A 27,917-nucleotide genomic window follows, 5' to 3' on the forward strand; every position below is an offset into this window, starting at 1 on the left:
TTTTAAATAACTTAGCCCGAAACAATAATGCGCTGAGCATTTATTCCTTTTGGTTTCAAAAAGAACTCCTCCCATGTGATACACTTTTATTTGCAGTTGGTTTAGAATTAGTGATTCTCTATTGTTCAAGTCTATGCTCTCTGATAATAGCAAACGTGTTTAGTGAACACCTATGATAAGCCAAGCAGGAGAGTGTGGTAAGTCATTATGCCTTGGTTCAGAATTAGTATTTCAATCTGCACTGCCCAAAATGGTAGCCATTTGCCATACGTGGCTACCGAGCACTTGACATATGGCTAGCGTGATTGAGAAACTGAATTTAAAATCTTCATTTGAATCAATTTAAATTCGAAAATGGACGCTCAACTACATATTGGGCAACACTTGAGGGTGTTTGGAACAACCTAGATATGCGATTCTACTTTTTGATTGTAAATTTTATGAAATCTACATGCAGGTCAAGTAGTCCCAAAGCAAATTTAGCATTTGAGAAGCTCTTAGGTATAAAATCCACACTGGAGTTTGAAGACTTGTCATGAAAAAAGAATACAATATTTAATTAATATTTTTATTTTGATTTCATGTTGAGATGATAATGTATCACGTTAAATAAAGTCTTAATTTCCTGTGTTTGTCTTGTTTTAATGGGGCTCCTAAATTTTAATTTAAATTAATCTAATTTACATTTTAAATTACATATGAGACTTGCATTATATTTGTTGGACGGTGCTGCTTTAGATAGTACTAACCACGCTCCTGGGGCCATTTCTCTCTAAAAGAGAAAGAAACCGCAAATTTTTAATCTGTTTCTCCTTAAAAAAATCTCTGTGTCAATTCTTACAACAGCCTCCTACCTGGCATCCCTTTCATTGTGTCTACCCCTGTGAGTCATCCGAATTCTTCGTTACCTCCTTGAAATGCAGACAGGGTTATGTAAAGCCCATACTCTCTGGTACTTTTTATTCCAAACGCTTTAGCATAATCTGCAAGGTCCCTCAAAGCCTGGCGTCTACTTTCCCAAGCCCTCTTCTGCTCTTCTGCTGCTCTCACACACCGAGGCCATTCCAGGGTACTAAGTTCTTTCCTGCCACTCTGCATTTGCATCCTCTGCTTCCTTTGCCTGGAATAGAGATTAGCCTCTCGGTGCCCTCTGTCCTCGTCCTCCCCATCTCCTCTGGCAAAGTGAACATACACCTCTGCACTCCAGGAGGACTTTGGACCTTATGACACAGGCTTACCACATATACTTTTGTCACTCGAGGAGGTATTTGTCTCCCACATTCGATTCTGTGATCCCAGAACAAGAGCCCTGTCTTGTTATTATTTTGGTTTGTTTTTGTATCTTCAATACTTAGCATTTGATTGGACTCCATGAATATTTACGAACTGAGTGATTACTACAGTGGGAAAGGGGTTAATTCAGGGACCCACTGTGGACCTTACTCTGCAGAGGGGTTGGAACCATGCCCTCCACCACTTGGCCAAGTTATTTAAGTGCTGCGTTAGTGGAATAGAGATCATACCTATGCTACGGGTTGACTGTGAAGATGAAAATGAGTTCACGTATATGAGGTGCTTCAGCAGGTGTCCAGGCAAGCTAAACATGCAACAAATATTAATTAGAATTGTCACCATACGGTCTAAACTATTTTTCTTTTTCTCTCAGGCAACAAATCACAGGTTTTAACTGGATTTCGAAAACCCAGTGTTACAGAAACCAATGAAATAGGAAGAAAAATCCAGTTCTGAGCAGTCACTGAATCAACAAATACCGACTTTGAAGGAACTTCTGATTATCATTTTACCAACGTCACTATTTAAGAATAGAACTATAAGGCTTAATGAGTTTGGCCAAGGTGTTTTGAATTCAGTAAAGAAAACTTGCCCTTGATGTTTAAGGATGATCTAATGGATCATAAACCAGTTACGGAGAGGGTTTAAAAACACTACTGGGAAGTAGGCCACTAATTCAGTGTCTATAAGGAATCGTGGAAGGTTTACAGATGGGTAGGAAAAGCTGATACAAAATGGAATTGACCAAGTACAGCGAATTAAATCTTTGTTAATGTAATTATGCAACTCATTTGTTTAAAAAAAAATTTTTTTTCAACGTTTATTTTTGGGACAGAGAGAGACACAGCATGAACGGGGGAGGGGCAGAGAGAGAGGGAGACACAGAATCGGAAACAGGATCCAGGCTCTGAACCGTCAGCCCAGAGCCCGACGCGGGGCTCGAACCCACGGACCGCGAGATCGCGACCTGGCTGAAGTCGGACGCTGAACCGACTGCGCCATCCAGGCGCCCCAACTCATTCGTTTTTAAAAAGCAGCTTTCCTGAGATATAATTTATATGTCCCATAATTCGCCTATTTGAAGTATACATTCACTGGTTTTTAGTGTATTCACAAAGTGAGGCAATACTACAGTCTAACTTTACTTTTTTTTAAATTTTTTAATGTTTATTTTTTGAGAGAGAGAGAGAGAGAGAATAGACACAGAATCCGAAGCAGGCTCCAGGCTCTGAGCTGTCAGCACAGGGCCCGACGCGGGGCTCGAGCTCACGGACCGCAAGGTCACGACCCGAGCTGAAGTGGGTGCTCAACCAACTGAGCCCCCCAGGCGCCCCCCACCCCCTCACAGTCTAATTTGAGAACATTTTTCCCCCTTGAAAGGAAACTCCATACACATTAGCAACCCCCTTCACCAGCACTTCCACCACACGTCCCGGGTAAACCTTCATCTCCTTTCGGTTTTGAACATTTCATGTGAGGGTCACTGGCAGCTTTAACATTTTAGCATAATGTTATCAAGGATCATCCGTAGTGCAGGACGTATCAGTTCTGCGCTCCTTTTTATTGCTGAATAATATCCTATTGCATGCATATAACATGTTTTGCTTATTCACTCATCAACGGACATTTCGGGTGTTTCTGCTTTTTGGTTATTATGCATAATGCTGCTATGAACATTTATGTACAGGTTTTTGTGTGGACACGTGTTTTCACTTCTCATGGGTGTGTACCTAGGGAAGGAATTATTGGGTCACATGGTGACTCTCTATTTAACATTTCGAGGAACTAACTTTTCCAGAGTAGCTGTACCGTTTTATAGTCTTACTATCAATATGTGAGGGTTCCAATTTCTTCATATCTTGCTATTGTCTTTTTAAAAAATTATAGCCCTCTTAGTGGGTGTGAAGTAGTATTTCATTGTGGTTTGAATTTCCCTAGTGACAGATAACGTTGGCCGTCTTTTTCTATGCTTATTGGCTATCTGTATATTACGCACTTGATTCTTATGAAGCATATACCGTTCCTGTGTTCATTCTATTAACAAATGTTTGTTGAGCAACTATTATGGGCCAGACACCTTTCTAAGTGTTGGAATAGGTAAGTGAATACATCAAACAGAAATTCCAGCCCTCGTGGCACATATATTCTAATTGGAAGACATGGGCTATATAAAAAGTAATATGTTAAATATGTAGAATTTTAGGTGGCGATAAGTGTATGGAAGAAACAAGGTGGAAAAGAGGAACAGAGACTGCTGGGGTGAGGCTTACAGTGCTACAAGAAGTAGCTACAGGACGCCTCACCTAGAAGATGGTATTTGAGTAAAGGTAAGAAGTGATGATGCAGGGAGCCAAGCAGAGTCATGGGCAAAAGCAGGCCGTGGAAACAGTGTAAATGTCTCAAGGCAGGAGGACTCATTGGCCCAAAGAGCATCAGATGTACGGCAGGAATGAAGAGAGGGAGGAAAGTAAGAACCTATGGGAAGATCAGAGGTAAAAATACCATCGGATTGTGTAGGGCCTTGGAGGCCATTATGTGGGCTTTGCCTTTCAGTCTGGGTGCGATAGTAAGTCTTTGGAGGATTTGTATGGAGGAGTAACACGATCTGACCGCTCTCTTTTTTTTTAAATATTAATTTTATAATATTTAGAGAACACTAATAAAACCAAATGACTCATAGTTATACTTTGGGCCTTGGGAAAATATGACACTCTGAAATTTATTTTATTTGAATTAAAATATTTATGAAGAACATAAAGCTTAGAATGCATCACGTTTGGCCGTGAGATATAGCTGCATATCACAGAGCATGAAATATGTAAAACATTTAGCAAATTCCAGAAAGAAAATAGATCTGAGAGCTATGACCTTACTTATGAGAAAATTTTAGTAAGTTAAAGGAGCAATAGTTTTTTATTGAGATATAACTGACGTGTCAGTTTCAGGTGTGCAACATAATGATTCACTATCGGTATATGTTGTGAATTGATCACCACAGTAAGTCCGGTTAGCATCCATCACGACACATAGCTATGATTCTTTTTCCTTGTGATGAGACCTTGTAAGAGCTACTCTTAGCAACTTGCAAATGAACTGTAATCACCATGCTGCACATATACATTCCAGGCTTGGAATATATATATATGTGTATATATATATAGAAAGATATATCACGTTTTCTTTATCCACTGATGGACACAAGTTTCTTTCATGTCTTGGCTATTGTAAATAACGCTGCAATGAACATGGGGTTGCCACATATCCTTTCAAATTAGTGTTTTGTTTCCTTTGGGCAAATACCCAGAAGTAGAATTTCTGGGGCATGTGGTAGTTCTATTTTTAATTTTTTGAGGAACCTGCATACTGCTTTCCACAGTGGCTGCATTAATTCACATTCCCACCAACAGTGCGCAATAGTTCCTTTTTCTCTACCTCCTCACCAACACTTGTTGTTTCTTGTTTTTGTTTTTGTTTTCTCGTTATACCATTCCAACAGGTATAAGGGCAATATCTCCTTGTGGTTTTGATTTTCATTTCCCTGATGTTGAGTGACATTGAGCACATTTTCTTGTACTTCTTGGTCATGCGTATGTCTTCACTGAAAATGTCTGTTCAGATTCTCTGCCCATTTTCTAATTGATTTTTTGTTTGCTATTGAGTAATGAGGTTTTTGTTGCTTTTTTTTTTTTTTTTAATGTTTGTTTTTGAGACAGAGAGCATGCACGCCTGTTCGGGTGCTTTCACATATGTGAGTGGGGGAGGGATAAAGAAAGAGGGAGACAGAGGATCCCAAGCAGGTGCTGTCAACGCAGAGCAGGGCTGGAACTCACGAACCTGAATGGTGAGATCATAACCCAGCCAAAGTCAGACGCTTAACCAACTGAGCCACACAGGTGCCCCGTAGTATGAGCTTTTTAAAATATGTTTTAGATATGAGTTCCTTATCAGATATATGATTTGCAAATATGTTCTCTCATTCAATAGGTTGCCTTTTCATTTTGTTGATGGTTTCCTTTGCTGTGCAGAAGCTTTTTGGTTTGAGATAGTCTCACCTGTTTATTGTTTTGCTTTTTGTTGCCTTTGCTTTTAATGTCAAATTCAAAAAAATTCATCACCAAGACCAATGTCAAAGAGCCTACTGCCTATGTTTTCTTCTAGGTGTTTTATTGTTTCAGGTCTTACATTCAGATCTGTAATCCACTTTGATTTAATTTTTTGTGTATGATATAAGGTAGTGGTCCAGTTCCATTTTTTGTGTGTATGGTTGTCCAGTTTTCCCAACACCGTTTATTGAAGAGACTTCCCTTTCCCCATCATATATTTTTGGCTTTTTCTTTTTGTCGTAAATTAATTGACCATGTATGCCTAGGTTTATTTCTGGGCTCTCTTTTCTGTTCCGTTGGACTATGTGTCTGTTTTATGCTAATGCTATACTGTTTTGATTACTATGGCTTTGTAATACAGTTTGAAATCAGGAATTATGATGCCTCCAGCTTTGTTCTTGTTTCTCAAGGTAGCTTTGGCTATTTGGGGTCCTCTGTGGTTCCATACAAATTTTAGAATTGTTTTTTCCTATTTCTGTGAAAAATGCCATTGAGATTTTGATAGAGGTTGCACTGAATCTGTAGATTGCTTTGGGAAATATGGACTTTTTAACAATATTAATTCTTCCAATTCATGAGCATGCTATATCTTTCTATGACTTCCTTCTTGCCAAGATGTTCAGAGATGCCTATGTGTGCATGCATGTGGGTGAGGGGATATTAGTTGTCACAATAACTGGGGACCAGGGATGCTCACCATTTTGCAATATACAATATGTCAGTAGAAGCTGTGCTAGAAAACACTGGTGCAAAGACACAGGAGGTGAACTGAGACACCATTCCTGCTCTCCGACTAAGAAATGAGGGATACTTGCATCAGGCTGGGGCACTGTGGGTGTTGAGGAAGCTTGATGATTCCGTGTATATTTTGAAGCTGGAGTTGACAGGACTTGTGGACCGATGGAATATGAGGGGAAGACGAAGAGAAGAATGAAAGGTGACTTAAGGATTTGGGGAAAAACGGAGTTGACGTTCCTTGGAAGGGCAAGGTTGAGGGAGCGGTGGGGGAGAAGGGGGGGCAGAATCACAGGTGCGGTCAGCTATTGTAAGTTTCAGACGCCTCCGGACATACCAGTGGGCATCTGGTAGTAGGCAGATGAAAAGAGGCATCTGAAAAGAGATTCAGTAGGCATTGGGTAGGCATCTGAAAAGAGATTCTTGAGGGGGTGATTTAAATTTTGGAGTTTTACTAGGCCAGGTGATTAACAAAAGAGGGAGTTAGAAAAGGGAGAAGCCGTGGGGCTTTCCAACAAAAAAAAAGTCAGAGTGATGAGCAGGAGACAGCCAAGGAGACTTAGGAAAACTGTCCAGTGAATTAGGAGGAGAAAGAAGGTAACATTGAAGTCAGAGGAAATCTCTAGTCACCTTTGGCAGCATGGTTGGGTGCAACGTCGGGGAGGAAGATCTGCCTGGAGTGGGGTCACAGGGAGGGGGGAGATTCCCAGCCTTCCCCTGACAGCACGTCCTCCCTGCTTAGTACAAATATAAACTCTGGACAGAACACAAAAACACTACTTGCGGATGTTGAAAAATACGCAACCGAAGGCAGTTGTCGAACAGGGGCCAGTTTCCTTTTTTTTTTTCTTTTAATTTTCGTCTTTTTTCTCAATGCTTTGCCCCCAGGGCAGGCTCTACTAGCTTCTCAGTGCATTTCAGGAAACTAAAACTCCAGTAGAAACGTCCCAGTCTTTCTGGCCAGAGGATTCAGGTAAAGGAGGCCCACGAACTGGAAAGAGAGAGTGTGTGTCTTAGCCTGGTGAGAGCGTGTGAGCGGGGGAGTGGCAGAAAGAGAGGGAGAGAGAGAGAATCCCAAGTAGGCTCCACGCTGTCAGCGCAGAGCCCGACGTGGGGCAGGATCCCACGATCCTTGAGGTGGTGACCTGAGCCGAAACCAAGAGTCAGACGCTTCACCGCTTCACCCACGGAGCCACCCAGGCGCTCCCAAATTTACCTTCCTACCGTCAGCGTTTGTGAGGTTCTGTTTTTCTGCATCCACACTAGAAACAATAATGAGAGATTCCTTAATTTTTGCTGGTCTAATTGGTATTAAACGGTATCTGTGGTGGTTTCAGTCTTTACTAAATGACTAATAAGGTTGAGAATATTTTCATATGTTTATGGGCCGTTCATATTTTTCTTTCCAGTTAAATATGTGATATCTTTTGCCCATTTGTTTTCCTATTGGGTTGTTTATCTTTTTCTTATTAACTCATAAATTGTTAACTGTTCATTCTTTGTTGGTTAAATAAGTAACAAATGTTTAATCACGGTTCGTGGCTTGTCTTTTTCATCTAGAGTGTCTTTTGATGAGTGGAAGTTCTTACTCTTAATGTAGTTAAAATTATTCATTATTTTCTTTTATGATTTTATGGCTCTTTGGGGGGGGTGTTTAAAAAAAATTTCCCTACTTAGAAGTCATAACAATACTTGCTCTTTCCACCTGAAGCTGACTCATGAGTGGTGTGAGCAACAATTTCATTTTTTTTATATGGAAATTCAGCACCATTTATGGAATAAGCTATTATTTTCCCAGAGGCTTCCAGAGTGGAACCCGGCACAGGTTAAGTTTCACATACGTGCGTGCCTCTTTCTCACTACTCTGTTCCACTGGTTTATTTATCTCTCCCAGTATCAATTCTGTATTGACTTGTTATAGAAACTAAATCACAAACTTAATTGTTATAACTTTATGTCTAGTAGGTTAATTCTCCTATTTTGTTCTTTCTTTTGGACTATGTTGTTTATTCTTGGCCCTTTTCTAGGAAGACGAACATCTGCTTTTCAAGTTTCATGGAAATTCCTGTTGGAAACTTGTTTTAAATTCCATTGACTCTATGGATTAATTTATGCATAATTATATAACACTGAATTTTTCCATCAATGAGCATGGTATGAGGTTCCATTTTGGGGGGCCCTTTGAATGTCTTTTAATAAAGCTTTATAACTTTTTCCCATAATAGGATTTGCACTCTCTCTATTTGTATAATGAATTTATATTCAGCAAACTTGCTAAACCCTTATTCTAATAATTTAATTGTATATGTGTTACACATTTCTACCTTACAGTCATATCCTGTGCAAATAATCCATTTTGTTTCTTCCTTTGCAGTCCTTTGATCTTTCACCTGGTTTTATTCTCTTACCCTCCTGGCTGGGTGCACTGGATAATGTTAAATAGGAGGGGGAATAAGAGTGTTCTTGTCTTTTTCCTGATCAGTATTTCACCGTTAAAGTTTTATTTTTTTTTAAGATTCTCTTTATCTTTATTTAAGATATTATTCAAAGATTTTTTTTAAAGATTCTCTTTATCTAGGTAAGCAAATTCCCTTGTGTACATTAAAAAAAAAAATCAATAGGTATTGAATTTCTTCCTTTTTCTGCATCCATTGAGATGAGAAAGATTTTCTCCTTTAATCTGTTAATGTACTAAATTTCATGTATTTATTTTCTATTAAACTACCTTTGCATTCATAGGATAAACCAAACTTGGTCATAATGTGTATTACCTTTTTTTAATTTATTTATTTAAAAAAAATTTTTTTTAATGTTTATTTATTTTTGAGACAGAGAGAGACAGAGCATGAATGGGGGAGGGTCAGAGAGGGAGACACAGAATCAGAAACAGGCTCCAGGCTCTGAGCGGTCAGCAGAGCCCGACGCAGGGCTTGAACTCACGGACCGTGAGATCATGACCTGAGCTGAGGTCGGATGCGCAACCGACTGAGCCACCCAGGCGCCCCATGTATTACCTTTTTTTATAAAGTACCTCCGTGTGTGTGCATGCACATGTGTGTGTCTGTCTCTGTATCTTTCTCTCCACTCTCCCCATCCCACTATTTTATTCGTCTTTTAAGGCATAAACTGTTGACTTTGTTGATACTTTGTATCCTGTCTTTTTTTTCCTATTTCATTAATTTCTGTTCTTATCTCTGGGCTCTTCTCTTTTCTTTGAGCTTACTCTGTTGCTCTTTTCCTAATTTCTAAAAATGGACATTTAGCTAATTACATTTTTGGTTATTTTTCATTTCTTGTTTTTTTAACACAAACATGAGGTCTCTAAATTTTCTTCCTGTGTCAATTTGGGATTATCCCACAAGTTTTGATAATTTTTATTAATGTTCAGTCCTAAGTATTTCTTGTCCAGCATGCATTCTTTGTCTCTACATTTCCGATCATATCCTTTAAAACTAAAATTTGAAAATTTTATTTTTATTTATTTTATTATTTATTTATTTTATTTTATTTATTTATTATTATTAATGTTTATTCTTTAAAATTAAAATTAAATTTTTAAATTTAAAAATAAAAGTTTTATTTACGTTGTTTATATCTTCTATGTTTTTGTACATTTATTTGTTTGCTTTTGGTACACTTGACCTATCGACAATGAAATGATGAGCAGTTACACAGCACTTGCTAAATACTGGGTGATGTTTCGGGCTCTTGGCATTAGTTATTAGGGAATTATTTTATTTTATTATTATTTTTTAACGTTTATTTATTTTTGAGACAGAGAGAGAGACAGAGCATGAACGGGGGCGGGGCAGAGAGAGGGAGACACAGAATGGGAAGCAGGCTCCAGGCTCTGAGCCATCAGCCCAGGGCTCGACGCGGGGCTCGAACTCACGAACCGCGAGATTGTGACCTGAGCTGAAGTCGGACGCTTAACCGACTGAGCCACCCAGGCGCCCCTAGGGAATTATTTTAATCATCCTTTAAGGTGAATACTATCATTACCTTCATTTTACCTATGAGGAAATTGAAAGTAAATAAGTAATTTGTCCAAGATCGCACAGCTAATGAGTACCAGAATAAGGAATCATACCTGACACTCTGGTTGCACAATGCATGCTCTTAACTGCTATATCATACTATGTATCAATAACTCTGGTATTCAAACCCCATATTGCTGATGTATCTGTCATTTTCACACTGAAGTTCTATCAAGTTTTCATTATACACATTAGGGCTATTATGTTAGGTGAATTGAATCTTTTATCATTAGGCAGAACCCTCTTACCTCCAGTAATATTACTATTATCTGTTTTGTCTCTTATTAACATGGTCACTCCTGCCTTCTGTCTATATCAGCATGATGTAACCTTTCCATCTTTTGCTTTCAAACCTTTGGTGTCCTTATATTTTTGGCATGTCTCTTATAAATAGCAGTTAGCTTAATAATTTTCATTTTCATTTTTATTGGTATATGTGTATCTTATAGATTCAGATATTTAATGCTTTTCAATATCTTTATTCTGTAGGAATTTTGTAATTAAAAAATTCCCCTTTCACGAAACTGAGGGTTGTTAAATTTTCACTGGAAGGACCTCTTAAAATATGTTTGTTCTGCCAGGACTCTTTGAAGGGGAAGAAACACACAGACACACACACTCAAGCCCCCTATCTGATTTTAACTTACTGGGTATGCTACATTTGGTTAAGTTTCATCAAATCTCTCCATAAAACTTTCAGAGGCAAAAAAATTCAGTAAAATTTTCAGAGGCAAAAAAATTCATATATCAATCCCATCAGGACTTGGAAAGTGTCACCTCACCCAGTTTCATTGGAAAATCATAATTAAACCTTCAGCTTCATTTGTAGCCTAGCCAAAAATAACACAAATATCCTTTTAGCGGCACATCCATTTGCTTTTCTTTTTAAATTTTATTTTACTTAATTTTTTTTACCATGATAAGTTTATGTTACTTTTTTTTTTTTTAATCTTGATAAGTGTACGTTTAATTCCCATCCCCTCTTTCTCCCATGCCCCCACCGACCTCCCCTCTGGTAACTCTCTGAACTCTATAGTCAAGAGTCTTGTTTCTTGATTTGCCACTTTGTCCTCCGGTTGTTTTTTTTTTTTTCCTTTGCTTGTCTTTTTTGTTTTTTAAACTCCACATATGAGTGAAATCATATAGTATTTGTCTTTCTCTGACTTATTTCGCTTATCATTATACTCTGTAGATCCAGCCATGTTGTTGCAAATCATAAGATTTCATTCTTTTTTTTATGGCTGAATATTATTCCACTGTATATAAGTACCACATCCTCTTCTTTTTTAAAATGCAATTTATTGTCAAATTGGCTTCCATACAACACCCGGTGCTCATCCCAACAAGTGCGCTCCTCAATGCCCACCACTCATTTTCCCTCTCCCCCAGCCCCCCCACCATCCTTTGTTCTCTATATTTAAGAGTCTCTTGTGGTTTGCCTCCCTCCATCTCTGTTTGTATTTCTCCCCCTTCCCTTCCCCCATGGTCTCAAGATCCACATTTGAGTGAAAACATATGATATCTGTCCTTCTCTGATCCACATTGCTGCAAATGGCATGATTTCATTCTTTCTTATTGCCAAGTAGTATTCCATTGTATATATAAACCCCATCTTCTTTATCCATTTGTCAGTCGATGGACATTTAGGCTCTTTCCATAATTTGGCTATTGTTGAAAGCGCTGCTGTAATTGAGGGATCAGAAAAATGGCGACCCCCCAGTCTGTCCTTTATGGACCAGGTGTTCCAAATCACTCTGTTCAAGCCGTCCTCACTGTGCTACGGGCACAAGTGAGGTGATTTGTCCCGCTCTCCCGACTCCCATGCCCTGGTGCTTGGCTGGGATTCAAACTCCTGCTCCATGAGCCCTGGTACTGGGGGAGTGCTGCCCCTACGCCACCCGATATATGGTCTCTGGCTGGCAGGCAGTCTTTGTCTCTTGAGCAGATAGAACCCCTCTTCTTACAGCACTCCAGGGAGGGTATCACTTTCTCCTACTGTGGACTGCACCCCTAACCTAGCCATGGAGCCCGGGGCTGGCTCCCCTCCTCTCTAGGTGCACGATCAGGGCAGCCGGTCTGGATCTCCTTGGGTTGATTTGGTTCCGGGCACTCTGTGCTTCCTGGGTGTGGTTTTCTGTTTCCTTCCCCAAATTCAGGAAGTTCTTAGCGATTATTTCTTCAAATAAATTTTCTGCCCTCTTTTCTCCCTCTTCTCCTTCTGCGATCCCTATAACGCTAAGGTTAGTACATTTTTTGGTGTTACTGTGTTTCCTAAGTCTATTTTCATTTTTAATGTTTTCTTCTCGCTGCTGTTCAGCCTGATTGCTTTCTAGTACTCTGTTTTCCAAGGTGCTGATCCATTCCTCTGCTTCCTCAAATCTCCTATTCATTCCATCTAGCGTATTTTAAATGTTTTTTATTGAGCTCTTCATCCCTGATTGGTTCTTTCTTATGTTTTCTCTTTGTTAAGGGTCTCACTGAGGTCTTCCCCTGTATTTTTATGACAATTGCCTTAAAGTGTCTATCAGGAATATTACTTCGCTCTGTTAGTTAGCTCTCTTGTGTGATTTTGTCCTGTTTTTTTCATTTGGGACGTATTCCTTTGCCTCCCATTTTGTCTAACTCTCTGTATCTCTTTCTACGTGTTAGGAAAGTCAGCTATGTCTCTTGTTCTTAGAAGTAGTGGCCTTATGAAAAGGTCCTGTAGTGCCCTGCAGTGCAATGTTCCCTGCTCACCAGAACCTCCCGTTTCGAGGGTGTCCTCTCTATGTGTTGCATTCCTCCTACTGTCGTGACCGAGTTGCATTCGCCTTCAGTCCAGTCATGTGCGACGGATCTCTTTGTCTGGTACGGGCAGGGTTTGGTCCCTGTGTTGTGACTTGGCCAGTCTGGGGCCATCCTGGGCTTGAGTTGAGTCAGAGCAGGCGTTTGCTAGAGATAAGGCAGTACTGAACTGCAGAGCCCTTTCCCTGTGTTGGGAAGCTTTTGTCGGTGGGCTGGGCCTGCATTCAGACCAGATGAATGGCCCCTACCCCCTGCTGGGGCTGCTGTCAGACTGACACGTGTGGTTATCTTCTCCTCTCCCCGGGTAGGAGTCACTTTGAGGTTGTGTTGGTGACTGCGGGGGGCTGCCTGCACACTGCCAGGCTTACGGCATTGCTTTGGACGGGCTCTTGCCGAGGGCTTTCTGGAGGGGGCAGGTCTGCAGAAGGTGCGGGCGGGTAGTGGTGTTAGCAAAGTTTGTGCAGGTCTGCTGTGGGACAGGATGTGGAGCTTGGGGAAGACTTCCTAAAGCTCTAGCTGCAGGACTGGAGGTAGTGAGTCCACAGGAGAACGCAAGGGCAGAGAAAATGGCGCTAGCGAGGTTTGGATAGGTCTGCTGTGGCAGAGGACCTCGAGGCAAGGCCTGGCTGGGGGGGGGGGGGGCGGGGGTTGTCTGAAGGTCATGGGGGTGGAGCACACCGTCAGCAAGTTAAGCGGCGGGTGTGGCTGCTGCCCTAGTTTCTGAAGGTGTCCCTGTGCCTAGGCTGAGGGGCAGTGAAGGGAAATGGCAGCTGCCAGCAATTTTGTTCTTGGAGAAGCGGACCAATGATCCCCGTGCCTCCAGTACGCACTCTGAGATTAGTAAACAAATGTCCCTTCCATATCCCCCGGGTGGTTTTCAAAATCCTACTTCTGTGTTATATCTCCATGAGGCTGTTTGTTGTGTTGTCTCTCTCTTTTTTTTTTTTAATGTTTTTTTTTTTTTTTTTTTTTGAAGGAGAGAGAGAGCCAGAGCACGAGCGGGGCAGGGGCAGAGAGAGAGGGAGACACAGACTCCGAAGCAGGCTCCGGGCTCCGAGCTGTGGGCACAGAGCCCGACGCGGGGCTCGAACCCACAGACCGCGAAATCATGACCTGAGCTGAAGTCGGACGCTCAACCGACGGAGCCACCCAGGCGCCCCTGTTGTGTTGTCTCTTTAAGGGTGGGGACTCAGTTTCCCCTCGTCCTCCCAGCAACCCCAGAGCCAAGCCCACTGATTTTTAACATTCCACGTATTAAGCCCCGCCGGTTGTAAGAACTCAAAAAATTATGTCTCTGGTTTTCAGGATTTGTCTTCCCCATGCGGGTTCCTCGCACCTGGGGTGCCTAGTTTGAAGGTCTGTTCCTTTCCTCCCTCCAGGGCTCCGGCATCACTTGCTCTCAGGGATGGTCACATGGGTCCATTTAGCTCTGGACCATGTCTCTTCCCTTTTGACCCTCTTCCATGTGGCCTCTTCTCTAAATTTAGCTGTAGAGGGTCTGTTCTACCAGTCTTCGGGTCATATTCTGGATTATTTACACCGATGGGGGTATTATCTAGTTGTATCTACGGGACAAGGTGAGCTTAGGGTCCTCCTACTCTGACATCTTTCTCAGAAGTCCTTTACCAGTGTTTTAAACGAGAAAACAGATGAACGTAGCTCTAGAAATATTTCCTTACAAATATTTAAAAACTATTTTCCATCTATTCATTTTCTCAGCGTTCTTTTTCTGGAACCTCTATTAATCAGATTAGTTTTCTAATTAGCTATCCTTTCTCTCTTATTTCTCTAAATGCCTGGCTGCCGGGTGTTGTGTGCACCGAATACGCAGACGTGTCTGTGTGTGTGTTCGGGTCTGTGTCACAGTTTGTATCTGTGCTTGTGAGTGTACGTACATGTATGCACGTGTCCTTGTATGGACGTGTCCCACGCATGGGAGTGTGTGTGCACACATTTTTGTGCATGTGCATGTTTGTGTAGACCATTTGGGGCGTCACTGAGTTTGTTTGCAGGCGTTCTTTCGACCTGCCCTCCCTCATGCTCATGGCTCTGAGATCTGAACCTTTCCCGGGTACTGGGGGGGGGGGGGGGACAGGCTCTGTCTTTGACTCTGTCCCATTCTATGCTCACCTGGAGGCTGTCGCTTCTTCCAGCCTGCAGAGCCTTGTCCAGGGTGTAAAAGATAACGTCCAGAAACAGACGTAAGTTCTCTACGGGAATCTAGATAGAATAAAGATCCACACCATAGGTGGCATTTCCAATAAGTGTGAAAAAAGTGGCTAATTCAAGAAATGGTGTGGGCATTCCTGTTCGCCATTTAGAAGACAACAAAGCGGGACCCCCTGCCTTGTTCCAGAAAACAACATAAACTCCAGATGGGATGAAGAGTCAAATATGAAACAGGGAACACACAAAAATACCAGAATAAATGGATCATTAAAAAAAAGTGTCACCTGGAGATAAAGAATGCCTTTGAAAAATGTCACGAAATCCAGAAAGCTGGAGGGCAAAACTGGTAAGCAAGCTGCCTTCCTGGACATTACGTTTCTCGGGGCTGGCTGACCCCGCTCCCCATGATCCTTTTCCTCCTTGAATGCTAGTGGTCCTGTGACTGTCCTGCCTGGGCTAGCCGCTTCAATCCATACTCCTTTCACTGAGAGTCCCTGCAGGCTGGGCTGCTGACCACACCTTGGCCACTCAGACTCTGTCTGAGAAGTGTGAATCTGGAGCCGGGGTCCACGGGGTCAAAAGCGGAGCCCTTCCCAAGGCTCTGATGTCCCCAGTTGCCTGCGGTTATGTGAGGGCCCATGTCCTTTCATGAATTCTGTACCTATTTGGGGCGCCTGGGTTGCTCAGTCCATTAAGCCACTGACTCTTGATCTCACCTCAGGTGATGACCTCACGGTTCACGGGTTCTAGCCCCGAGTCGGGCTCCACCCTGGCAGTGCGCAGCCTGCTTGGGATTCTTTCTCTCCTTTCTCTCTGCCCCTCCTCCCACTCTCTCTTTCTCGCTTTCAAAATAAATAAATAAACATTAAAAACATTGTATTTCTGTTTAAGTTAGCCAGAGCCAATGTTTATGGCTTACTCTCAGAGAACTCTGGCAAATGGAGAGCTGGATGGGGTGGGGGTTGGGGGAGCATCCCTGCCTTGCTCCTCCCCACTCCTCCCATAAAGCATTCTAAACCAGTTGAAACAAAAGTAACAAAGTGGGAAAATATTTACAGTAAGGATAAATAAATAAAGCACATTAGGGCCAATTCACAAAATGAAAACACTACCAATAAATACATGAGACAATGGTTAGTCTTTCTAATGAGCAAAGGTATGCAGACTTTAAAAAAAAATCAAGTATTTAAAACATCTATTAGGCTTTCCTGGTGGCAGAGTAAGCCACAGGCTGTATTTTCCAAGGCACAGTTGATTTTTCTTTCAAGTTTCTTTTAAGTAGGCTCCACACCCAGCGTGGGGCTTGAACTCACGACCCTGAGATCAAGAGCCGATGCTCTATCACCTGAGCCAGCCAGGTGCCCCTCAAGGTAATCTTTTCTAAACTGCAAATCTCGATTTCCTTACCTTCTGGACGTTTGGTTCTGTTTCCCAATGCCTTGTCTATTGACCGGCTGGCGGCAGGCTTGCCCTTGCGTCCAAGCTGCACCCGCTGCACCGAGGAGAGCTGGCCTGAGTTGGGAAGGCCGTGCGGCCAGGTTGGCCTGAGGATCCCTGCGCTTCTGCTCGGGGCTCTCAGCCAGCTGCGACCCCCGCCCCAGACCTCTCCCCCCCTTCCTCCCCCTGATTCCTCCCCAGGCCCCTCCCCCTGGCTCCCCCCACCCCTCCCCCTGGCCCACCCTCACACCCCTCCCCCTGGTTCCGCCCCCAGACCCCTCCCCCTGACTCCCCCCCCCCCAGACCCCTCCTCCTGGCTCCCCTCCCCCCACCCATCTCAGTCCCCCACCGCACACGGACCGGTCCGCGTCTCAGAGCCGCATCGTCCCCCTGGTGCTGCCGGCGTGGCTCTGTATCTGGAGCTTTACCGGAGCCCACCGTGCACCTCTGTAAAACTGCCGGCACTGCCTGGGGGCCGCGGGTAAGGAAGGGGTGGGAGCGGAGTGCGACGGTGCGTGCGATTGCCAGGTGGCAGCGGCGGCGGCTGGGGGGCAGACGCGGAGAGGGAAGGAGGAACAGGAGCCCCAGGGCAACGCGGGTGGTGGGGGGAGGCACAGGGCTGGCGCGTGGAAGGGCTGGCCTGTGCCGGCGGGGGCGTGCGTCGGTCCCTGCACCTGCGTACGTGCGCACGCGGGGGGGGGGGGGTGGTGAGGACGCGCGCGGCCTGCCGAGGTGTCCGAGCGTGCAGGCGTGGGAGTGGGGAGCCCCCGAGCGCGGCGGCGGAGCTCCAGGGAGAGGCAAGGGCTCCGGGCTGCAGGCGGCGTCCAGGGCGCGGGGGCGGGGTGCGTGGGAGGAAGGGAAGGGGCTCGCTCTCTTTGCCCTAACTCCTGCCTTTTCTCTCCTGCCTCCCCCTGCTCTTCTGCACGTACCCTGCCTGTGCTCATTTCCTCTCACGGCTCAGGACACGCGCAGGAGGACCCCAGGCCTGGTCGCCCCCTTGAACACGGCGGGCTGTTGCCGGGAGAGCCGCCCGGGGACGCGACCACGCCCTGTGGATGAGGGGTGCCGACACCCGGGCACGCGCAATGGTTACCTACGCTTAGGGGCCGGATTCCACGTTCCGCCCGTGAAACGCGCGCCCCGCTCTCCAGAACGGGAGGGGATGTTTACTAGGCATATTGGACAGACTGGTTTTCCAGTGAAGTCATAACTGAAATGCTGTATGTTGCCGTTGTGCTCGGATGCGCACTGGTGATGCTTCATCTGCTGTGCGCGCAGCGCGCCTCCATCATCACAGAAGCGGGGCGCAGCGCGGCGGGGAGACCTCGGACACCTCCAGCCGAGGCCACCTGCCACTCCCCACCTTCCAGGGCCCTCCGGACTCCATCTTCTCTCCGTCCCAGCTTTCCCACCTGGCTCCTGTCTGGGGGCAGGCCTGCGGAGAGCTGATTCCTGTCCTTCCCCACGGGGACAGTGGCTTGGGGTGGCCTGAGCGCACTCTTGTTACTCTGCCAAAATGCAGCCTAAAGCATTCTGATTGTTAAATAATTCAAAAAACGTTCATCTGTCTTTGCTGCTCTTGTGAAACTCAGATCAAGTAAGTAGAAAAGAGCAGGGGAAAAAAAAATGTTTAATGTGATGTGAACATTAATCTTTCTAAAGGATCTGTAGCCCACAGAAATGATAAATCAGATAGCCAGCCAAATATTATATGTTAACTTCTCAAAATGTTGTCTGCAAGTTATGTTCATGCAAGTGATTCTCCAATATTCAGGAATCAGTTTGCCAAAAGGGTATTTTGGGGGGCTTTGATTATGTCAGTGAGGTCCATCCATATTGTAACCTGTATTAATACTTTTTCATTGCTGAATAGTATTCCAGGGAAGGATATACCACATTTTCTGTATCCATTCAGCGGTGGATGGACGTTTGGGTTATTTTCAATACGGGGCTGTTACGAATCACACTTGTGTACGAGTTTTTGTGTGGATGGATGTTTTCATTTTTCTTAGTGGATTTCTAGGAGCAAAATTGCCGGGTTTATAGGGTGAGTTTTACTTTTATTTTTTAAGTTTATTTATTTCTTTTGGTAGAGAGAGAGTAAGAGTACCAGTGTGAGCAGGGGAGGGGCGGGGAGAGAGAAGAAGAGGACGAATCGCAAGCAGGCTCTGTGCTGTCAGTGGGCAGCCCAACTCCGGGCTCGATCCTGTGAACCGGGAGGTCGTGCCTGGAGCCGAAATCCAGAGGTGGACATTAACCGACTGAGCCACTCAGGATCCCCGTGTTTAACTTGTTAGGAAACTGCTAAGGGAGATCAAGCATGGTTTTCAGGGAGACTTCGTCTCATTGGTCAACATGGTTCCTCAGGCCACTCCAGTGGCCTATGATAGGTGCAGCCTATGATATCGTTAGCCCTCTCCCTCCAAACCCTTGCAGTGGAGAGACGTCGGGTCATAAAAGATGACAAAGCAACAGATGTTCATCTGATGAACTCCAGAATTCAGTCAACTCTGAGTTTTAACTCATATTGTGTAGGAGAGGGCATGTGTTCAAAGCTGTAATTACTTTTGGTAGTCTTTGGTCTGCAGCTGCGGAAGACAATGTAGATACTTGATTAAAGTCTTCCATTCTGTTTATATAAAACTATGCTTTGGGTTTGTGTTACTATGACTGTCTAGAAACACTTTTCTTTTTTTTTTTTTTTTTTTTGTGACTTCTCCTCTTTTGAAGAGACCAATTTGGAGGGTACGATAATTATGGATGGGGCCACTAGACACTGAATTGACAAAAGCTCACATTCCGGCCCCACTTACTACCTACCTGTGTGATCTTGGGTGAACTCTTGAACCTTCCTAACCCTGAGTTTTCTCATCCACAAATTAAGGAGAATCACGTCCTTGTCTATTTGTATTGTTTTGAAAACGAAGTGAGGAAATGCAAGTCAAGCATTTAGCTCATTGCCTGGTGCAGAGTAAGCACTTAAAAAATGCCAGCTATTTTTATCACTATTATAAAACTAGCTCATCTGCTTTCACACTTGTTCAGTTGTCATCAAGCTGCCGGGTTAGCTGTTGAACTCCCCAATACTCAGCAGCTGTGTTGCATTTCCTGGCGAGGTGCTTTGCTCTGTTATTGTGACATCCCTTCTGGTCCCCAGTTCAGCTTGGCAACCAACGCTTGCTTTGATCACTCTGCTGTTCATCCCTTGCAACTGAAATTGTAGCATAGCAATGACGTTAGGCTGATAGACTCACTATATCCCTACACTTCATTTAAGGAACACTTTCTTATTGTAAAATTGTAAAAAATTTGAAAGAGCATGAGATGGAAATAGAAATCACCATCCAGGAATAATGAATTACAGTTAACATTTTAATACCTCTCTCCTTAGATATGGATACACACACACACACAGTTCATATATATGTATATTAAAAAATAGGGGGCACCTGGGTGGCTCAGTCGGTTCAGTGTCTGACTTCGACTCAGAGTTTGAGCCCCATGTCGGGCTCTGGGCTGACAGCTCAGAGCTTGGAGCCTGCCTCGGATTCTGTGTCTCCACTCTCCGCCCACCCCTACTCAGGCTCTGTCTCTCTCTCTCTCTGTCTCTCAAAAATAAACATTAAAAAAATTTAAAAAATAGATCACAACATATATACAGTTCTATGTTTCCCTTTTGTTCATTTAACACTGTGTTATAAATAATTTCTCAAGCCATTACACATTCTTCAAAAAGAATTTTAACTTACTTGCTCATGCTTTTGTCATTGGGCTTGTTTTCCAGGTTTTTGCTATTATGAGTATCCTAGTGCAAGCATTTAAAAACATTTTAAGGGGCGCTGGGTGGCTCAGTCGGTTAAGCATCCGACTTCGGCTCAGGTCATGATCTCGCGGTCCGTGGGTTTGAGCCCTGCGTCGGGCTCTGTGCTGACAGCTCAGAGCCTGGAGCCTGCTTCGGATTCTGTGTCTCCCTCTCTCTCTCTGCTCCTCCCCCATTCATGCTTTGTCTCTCTCTGTCTCAAAAATAAATAAACATTAAAAAAAAACATTTTAAAAGTTGAGGTAAGTTTACAGTGAAACATGTAGATCTTAACTGTACAGTCTGATGTGTTTTGAAAAATGCACACACCCAATATCCATTCCTTTATATAAAAAAAATTAAACCTGTCATCCCAGGAAGTTCCCTTGAGTCTCTTTTCAGTAAGTCTTTACAACATGACCCTTAGAGGGGTTTTTCGCCTTTTCTTAAACTTCATTTAAAGAGAACTGATAAAAGAAAATTTCCTACAGATGATTTACAGATCCGCTTACTAGATCAGGTAGGTTTTTATTCTGCAATTCATGAATCGGGGAGCATTCACTCCAGCAAATAGAAAACAAACAGCTTTAAAAAGGCAAGAGATTGTTTTTTTTTTTTTTTACCGAGGTATCATTGGCATAAAACTTTATATTAGTTTCAGATGTACAACATGATGATTCAATATTTGCATACATTGTGAAATGATCACAAGGGGGCTAGCTAACATCCGTCACCACACAGTTACAAATATTTTTTCTTTAAGATTCGTTCTTTTAGCAACTTTCAAATATGCAATATAATACTTTTAACTATAGTCCCCATGTGGTACATTACATCCTTATTTATTTATTTATTTATTTATTTATTTATTTATTTATTTAATACTGGACGTTTGTACCTTTTGACCCCCTTCACACATTCCACTACCCCCCATACAAGCATGCCTTGTTTTATTGTCCTTTGCTTTCATGTTTTATTTATTTTTGAGAGAGACAGGGACAGAGACAGAGTATGAACAGGGGAGGGGCAGAGGGAGAGGGGGACAGAGGGTCAGAAGCAGGCTCCGTCCTGACAGCCGCAAGCCCCGTGCCGGGCTCAACTCCCAAACTGCGAGCTCATGACCTGAGCCGAAGTCGGACGCTCAACCAACTGAGCCACCCAGGCGCCCTGTATTGTCCTTTACTGTGCTTCCCAGCTAATGGAGGTTTTTACGAATGGCAAGTCTGTGGCAGCCCGGTGTGGAACTCGTCCATTGGCACCACTCTGCCAGCACCACCCGCTCCCTTCGTGTCTCTGTGTCACTTTTTGGTAATTCTTCCAACACTTCAGACTTCTTCATTATTACTACTTTTGTTTGGTGATCTGTGTCAGTGATTACTGTTTTCTAGAAGCTCAGATGATGGTTGGCATTTTGGGGCAATAAAGTATTTTTGAATTAAGGTATGAACATTTTTTAGACATTGCGCACGTAACAGACTACAGTGTAGTGTGAGCATAACATTTATGTGCACTGGGGGACCTAAAATTTCATTTGACTCGCTTTATTGTGATATTTGCTTTATTGCAGCGGTCTGGAACCAAATCTGCGATATCTCTGATGTATGCCTGTATGAGTGAGATTTCTGTGACATTATGAGATGTTCACTTAGCATAATGCCATCGAGGCTTATGCATGTCAGCAATGGCAAGGTTTCCTTCTTTTTTTATGGTTGAGTAATAGTGCATTCTATATAATATATTACATATATATTTAGAATATGTAATATGTATTACATATGTATTTAGAATAGATGATATATAATAAATATATACATAGTATAATATAATAAATATATAAATCTCTATATCTCTATATCTCTATCCTTATCTATGTATCCATGTACCTATCTACCTATAAAGTTGTTTCCATGTCTTGGCTATTATGAACAATGCTGCAATAAACTTGGAGGTACAGCTATCTTTTTGAGTTAGTGTCTTTGTTTCTTTCACATAAATACCCAGAAGTGGAATGGCTGGATCATCCCACATGGTAGTTCTGTATTTAACTTTTTGAGGAACGTCCCTACTGGTTTCCACAGTGACTGCACCAGTTTACGTTCCCACCAACAGTGCCCAGGTGTTCCTTTTTCAACAGATCCTCACCAACACTTGTTTCTTGTCTTTTGGATAATAGCAGTTCTGAAAGGTGGGAGGCGCTATCTCGTGGTTTTGATTTGCATTTCCCTGATCATTAGTGATGTTGAACCCCTTGCAAGGAATTTTCATAGACCAAAGTGAGCAGGATTGAGGAAGTTTGGACGGGGCATTTGCTAATAGGTTAAAGTAGGGTTACTTTCCTTACAAGGAGCAAAGGCCACTTTTTGGAGCTGGGTTAGGTGATCTGTGCCGGGCAGACCAGTGCTGATTAGTTGACCTAGGCCTTTCTTTTCTGGGGGAGCCAAGCACAGAGCATAGAAACTTAAGTTCTGGTTTGCTTACATGGGGCTTAAACCACGAGGAACTTGAAGTTGGACCTAACCCGGTTACTTTAATGGAATTATACTTTATTTATTCTTTTGTATCTTGCTTCCACTCAGCATTATGTTTCTTAGATTCATCTGTGTTACTGTATATATTGGTGACTTATTCCTTTTTATTCCTCAGTCATTGCCCATAATATGAATATATCACAATTTGTTTATACATTTACCTGTTGATGGATATTTGGGTTGTTTCCAGTTTGAGGCTATCATGAATAAAGCTGCTATTAACATTTTTTAAAGTTTTTTAAAAAGCTTATTTACCTGTTTTGAGAGAGAGAGGAGAGAGAGCGCACAAGTGGGGGAGGAACAGAGAAAGAGTGTGAAAGCGAGAATCCCAAGCAGGCTCCACACTGTCAGCGCGGAGCCCCACGCAGGGCTTGAACCCAAGGACCGTGAGACCACGACCTGAACCACAATCGAGTTGGATACAACCACCTGAGCTACGCAGGTGCCCCACTGTTATTAATATTCATTTGTAAGTCTTTTTGTAAATATGTGTAAATTTCTCTTGGGCAAATATGTAGAAGTGGAATTTCTGGGTCATAGGGAAGGTGGATATGTGACTGTGTAGGAAGCTACGAGTTTTTCAAAGTGGTTATAGCATTGGACACTCCCACCAGCCAAGCATCACCACTCCTACAGTATTTGGAGTTGTTAATCTTTATTTCTAAGCATCCTGCTGTGTGCCGGTATATCATCGTGTTTGAATCTGCATTTTCCTGATCATTAACGAATTAGATTTGTCTTGGGAGTATTGAGTTGTAGGAGTTACTCATATATTCTAGGAATAGGTCCTTTGTCAGATGTGTGTGCATTGTGAATGTTTTCTCCTGGACTGTGCCTGCCTGTTTATTTTCTTGGTGTTGTTTTTTGATGAACGGAAGTTTTATTTTTGATGATGTCTGATAAAAGTTTTTTCTTTTATGGTACTTTCCAGGTCTTGTCTAAGAAATGGTTTCTTCTAGAAGCTGTACATGGCTAGTTTTTTACATCACGTTTATGATCCATTTTGAGTTAATTATTGTGTTATGGTTAAGGGATCAAGGCTTAATTTTTTTCCACATGAACATCAAGTTTTAGCACCATTTATCGAAAAGACTTTATTTTCCCTATTGAATTGTTTGGGTGCCTTTGTCAGAGTTATTTAGTGGTATTTCTGGACTCTCTATTCTGTTTCAGTGACGTGTCTGTGCACATGTGTCTACACTACGCTGTCTTGATCAGCATTAGCACGACAATAAGACTTGAGATCAGGTAATGTCTTTGATTTTCTTCTTTGGGTCTCTTGTTTTCAATGTGGAGGTCTTGCACATCTTTCATGAATTTTTCCCCATGTATTTTATGATTTTGGCGCCCTTATGTTTTATGAAAATTAAATTTATTTGCTGCTGGTTTTGATAGATTGGATTTCCCAAAATGGCTGCAACGGTGTTTCCAATCCTTACGTGCCACCAGAATCTTGCCTCTTTTCCATCAAGAGCTGGAGTCTATTTCCTGTCCTCTCGAACTGACTGGGCCTTTGTGACTCTGAAACAGGTTGTGGTGGGAGGGAGACCGCAGGCGTTCCGAAGCTAGGTTAGAAAAGGTGACGTAGCCCGACTCTGTCTCCTGGGACTGTTGGAAGCCAGCCACCATGCTGTGAAGAAGCGTCAGCTGCCTGGAGAGGACATGTTGAAGTACAGGAGATGACAGCCCCAGCTAAAAGCCCAGCTTCAGCCAGCGTCACATGCCAGACACAGGTGCTAACGAGTAACGGGAAGGGGAGGGGGCCTGCGACACCCGCCCCTCTGGTCATCAGGATGATAGTGACCGTTCCACTGAATCTTTCTTGTTCTATGTCCAATTTGGGAAAGTGCTCTCTAAAAACGATGTAAAAATTAGAGGAATTTGGAGCCATCAGAATGCATTTACAGAATGCTGAATACGACTGCGTTAGAATAAGCTTTTCTATTAAATCATCTTCTTTCCTGGATCTTTTGCCCAATACTCTCAGGGTTGCTTTTTAGCCTGTGTGTAAATAACAACAGGGAGAGAGGAAGGAGGCCTTATGAAGAAGGCCTAAAAGGAAATGGTCTGGGGACAGAGGGAAAGGAAAGTGGTGAGGGACTAGTGGTGGCTTCCACTCCGACTATATTGTCCCTCAAGCTGGCGAGGAGGTACACCGATGAACACTGTATGCGTATCTATATCTTTTTATTAATTTTTATTTTTTAAATGTTTATTTTGAAGGGGAGAGAGGCAGAGCGTGAGTGGGGGAGGGGCCGAGAGAGAGGGAGACACGGAATCGAAGCAGGCTCCAGGCTGTCAGCACAGAGCCCGACGTGGGGCCTGAACTCACAAACTGTGAGATCATGACCTGAGCCAAAGTCGAACGCTTAACAGTCACCCAGGCGCCCCTACTGATATCTTTTTATATGGTGTACATATGCCATTTCCTTTTCAAAAATGTTTCCCTATGTATAGACATAGGTCTATATACATATGATATACACATATATGTATACATGTATGACCATTTTTTCATGTGTAAACATTTTAAAAGGAAATGGGGTTTTCTTTTGAGGAAAGGGGCTTAAGAAATGGTGTCAGGTCTTCATTTGCATGAAAGAACTTCAGAAGGACACAAGCCGGTTGTTTTCTAGAACCACGAAGATTAAGAACGGGCTTGAGTGAAAACAGAATTTTAGGTGGTTATAGGAAGGGAAGGATTGCTTGGCCACCCTAGTTCTTGAGTGTTGGGAGTGTGCTGCCCAGAGAAGTTGTGCAGATTTCGTTCCTTGGAAAACAGGGTCGGCCTTTCTGCCGTCATCCCATACCATACTGTCTCTGGGAGACCGGGTCTGTCGTTGGCTGACCTCACTGCTTAGGGAGAGGGCACACAGAATAGAGAGGATGGAGACAGCTGGCTCTCAGGGACGGAAAACTCGGATCCCCTTTTCCTTTATGTCATCCCTTAGGACAGAAAGGACTGCTCTTAGCTCCGTAGTATTTATCAACCCACAGTGCCAGGAGCTCGGTGTGTCCTTCTTGGTCTAGCTCTTGAGGGTTTTTTCCCTTCTGCATTCTGCTGCTGTCACCTGACTTGTGAATGCCTGGGGTGGTGACTCTAGAGAATGGAGGCACAGGCTCATTCTTGACAAGTCTTTGCTTCTATGGGGTAGACACAAAATGCATTTCTCTGACTATTGTATACATACAATGTTTCCCTGTCGCTGTTTTGCATTGGCTCCTCTTTTTTACAAGCATTTTGGTCTCCTTTGGTTCTAGCCTAGGCTGCCCCTGACAAGCGTAAAAGCATTTCTCTGAGAGGTCAAGCACAGGTTATTGAATGATCCATACTGGCATGTGCGTTCTGAGACTAGTAACAAATAAATACTGGTCATCGGCTAGCTTCTGTCCTTTGTGCAGGTGTATCTTTAGAAGACTTCAAAGGTAAGATTTAGGTCTGGATCCTGTAGTCAAACGCCATCCTTAACTAACTTCCCCAGAGAGATACCCCCGCCAGTCAGATCAGGGAAGTTAACCACGGCAGTCAATGAGATAACACAAGTTCAAGCGAGGCGCCCATCTATTGGCCCTCGTACCTACGACGTCATCTTCACAGTGGGCCAACTGGACTGTCTCCGCTCTCTACAGAGTTGTCAGGACAGATTTGGTTAACGGAAGATACACACAAGAAGAAACAGAAGCACTCCCCCGACTTCATGATAGGGATGCAGGAAATCAGGGGAAGGCACTGAGCCAGTCTGTGGTGGTCAAGGCAGTGGCCTCTATTCAACATACTCAGCTTCTTAAAAATTAAAAATAACTTCTATCTACTCTTTCTTTTCCCACCTGGTTATGGGCAGAAAATCTTTCATCTTAAAATTCGGGGTTGAAAAAAGCCCTATTTTTCACCCGAGTCCTCTCCAGCTCTGCTTAAGCTCTCAAGGGGGTTGTTCTCCGTAGGCAATTGAATCATCAGCAACAAAGTTTTTGACAGACTCTGCTGGGACGAAGTTGCTTCACGATCACCCTTAGCAGCTAAGACCCACTGAGAAAACATCTTCCGCCCTGAAGCTCTCAACTGCACAACCGAGAAAGTTCTCTTCTTCCTCAATACCATGTTGAAGATTCACACTTATCAGAAACACTTTTTTTCCCCCCCTGAGGGCCCAGAATGGGCAGGCAGGGAATCCCACCTGAAGCTAAGGTTGCCAGTCTGTCCATCCCTTCTGCATGTTTTTCTAGGAAAATGCGGGGCAGAGGCTAGTCAGGAGGAGCTGGAGGGATGCCTGGCCTTTTCTCGTGGGGCACCATTCTTTCTGCTGAACTCTGTTCCTCTCCTGGTCCGTCCCCAGTATTTACGCTAAATTTAGTATAATGATCACATCAATAAATAAACGCAAGGTCAGCCTCTCTTACAATCATGTTTCTCTTTTCACTCTGAGGTCGGAATTTCATCAGCTATTAAACATTCAGCCTTTCCCCCCTCTCTTTATGGAACTGTGCCCAGAAGGACCAAGTGCGGTTTGAACGCTGAGTAAAAACAGTAAGAAATGGATCGAGTGACCTTGGACAAATCGCCTCACCTGCCACTGATTTTGCTTCCTATGGAAGGTGTGTCGGTGTGTGTGTGCGAGTGTGTGCGTGTGAGCTAAGCGAGCTAAGTATTCGTAGGGGCTTCTCACAGTTTTAACGTGCCACTAGCTACAATTCCAGGCGGGCTGGGGGCCCGGAGTCTGGACACCCAGGTTTTCTGTTTTCCAGACCCTACACCTTAGAAGTACCCGTTCTTTGCAGCCGATCCCACTGCAGTGTACACAGAACAGAAACCGAGGGAAGCCGGCAGAGTCAGGAGTCCCGAACGATTCCCACGGGACAAGCGCACCGCCTAACAAGGGACAGGAAAAAGAGGCAGCGGGCAGGGGCAGAAAAGGGCACGCTGAGGTGCGCTCGCGCCCCAGAGGAGCCCCCTAGCGCACCGCCCCGTCCCCCCACCCGTCCCCTCTCCGCCACCTAAGAGCCCCCCGTGCTGCGGAACGTTCCAGACTCTTCC

At 43.6% G+C, this 27,917-nt stretch overlaps 1 protein-coding gene and 2 long non-coding RNA genes across 3 annotated transcripts in view; 2 read left to right on the forward strand and 1 right to left on the reverse strand.

The window, feature by feature from the left end:
• The window catches only part of NUP58 (nucleoporin 58), a 49,148-nt gene extending 47,102 nt beyond the window's left edge, over positions 1–2,046 (forward strand). The window contains exon 15 of the mRNA XM_027064569.2: positions 1,667–2,046. Within this exon, the coding sequence (XP_026920370.1) occupies positions 1,667–1,749 (83 nt within the window). The 3' untranslated portion in view covers positions 1,750–2,046. The remainder of the gene's footprint in view (positions 1–1,666) is intronic.
• A 2,416-nt stretch (positions 2,047–4,462) lies between these two features.
• Positions 4,463–17,221, reverse strand: LOC113600858 (uncharacterized). Its single transcript, XR_008293041.1, has 4 exons — positions 16,919–17,221; positions 16,529–16,633; positions 15,083–15,172; positions 4,463–7,122 (listed from the first exon to the last, which is right to left on the reverse strand). It is a non-coding gene; the product is annotated as an uncharacterized LOC113600858 (long non-coding RNA).
• Positions 16,905–27,831, forward strand: LOC128312980 (uncharacterized). The gene is made up of 3 exons (XR_008293047.1): positions 16,905–17,039; positions 17,520–18,155; positions 27,629–27,831. It is a non-coding gene; the product is annotated as an uncharacterized LOC128312980 (long non-coding RNA).
• Positions 27,832–27,917: the final 86 nt, after the last annotated feature.

The sequence above is a fragment of the Acinonyx jubatus genome, chromosome A1, assembly GCF_027475565.1.
Source record: "Acinonyx jubatus isolate Ajub_Pintada_27869175 chromosome A1, VMU_Ajub_asm_v1.0, whole genome shotgun sequence".
In the NCBI taxonomy this organism is placed as follows: domain Eukaryota; kingdom Metazoa; phylum Chordata; class Mammalia; order Carnivora; family Felidae; genus Acinonyx; species Acinonyx jubatus.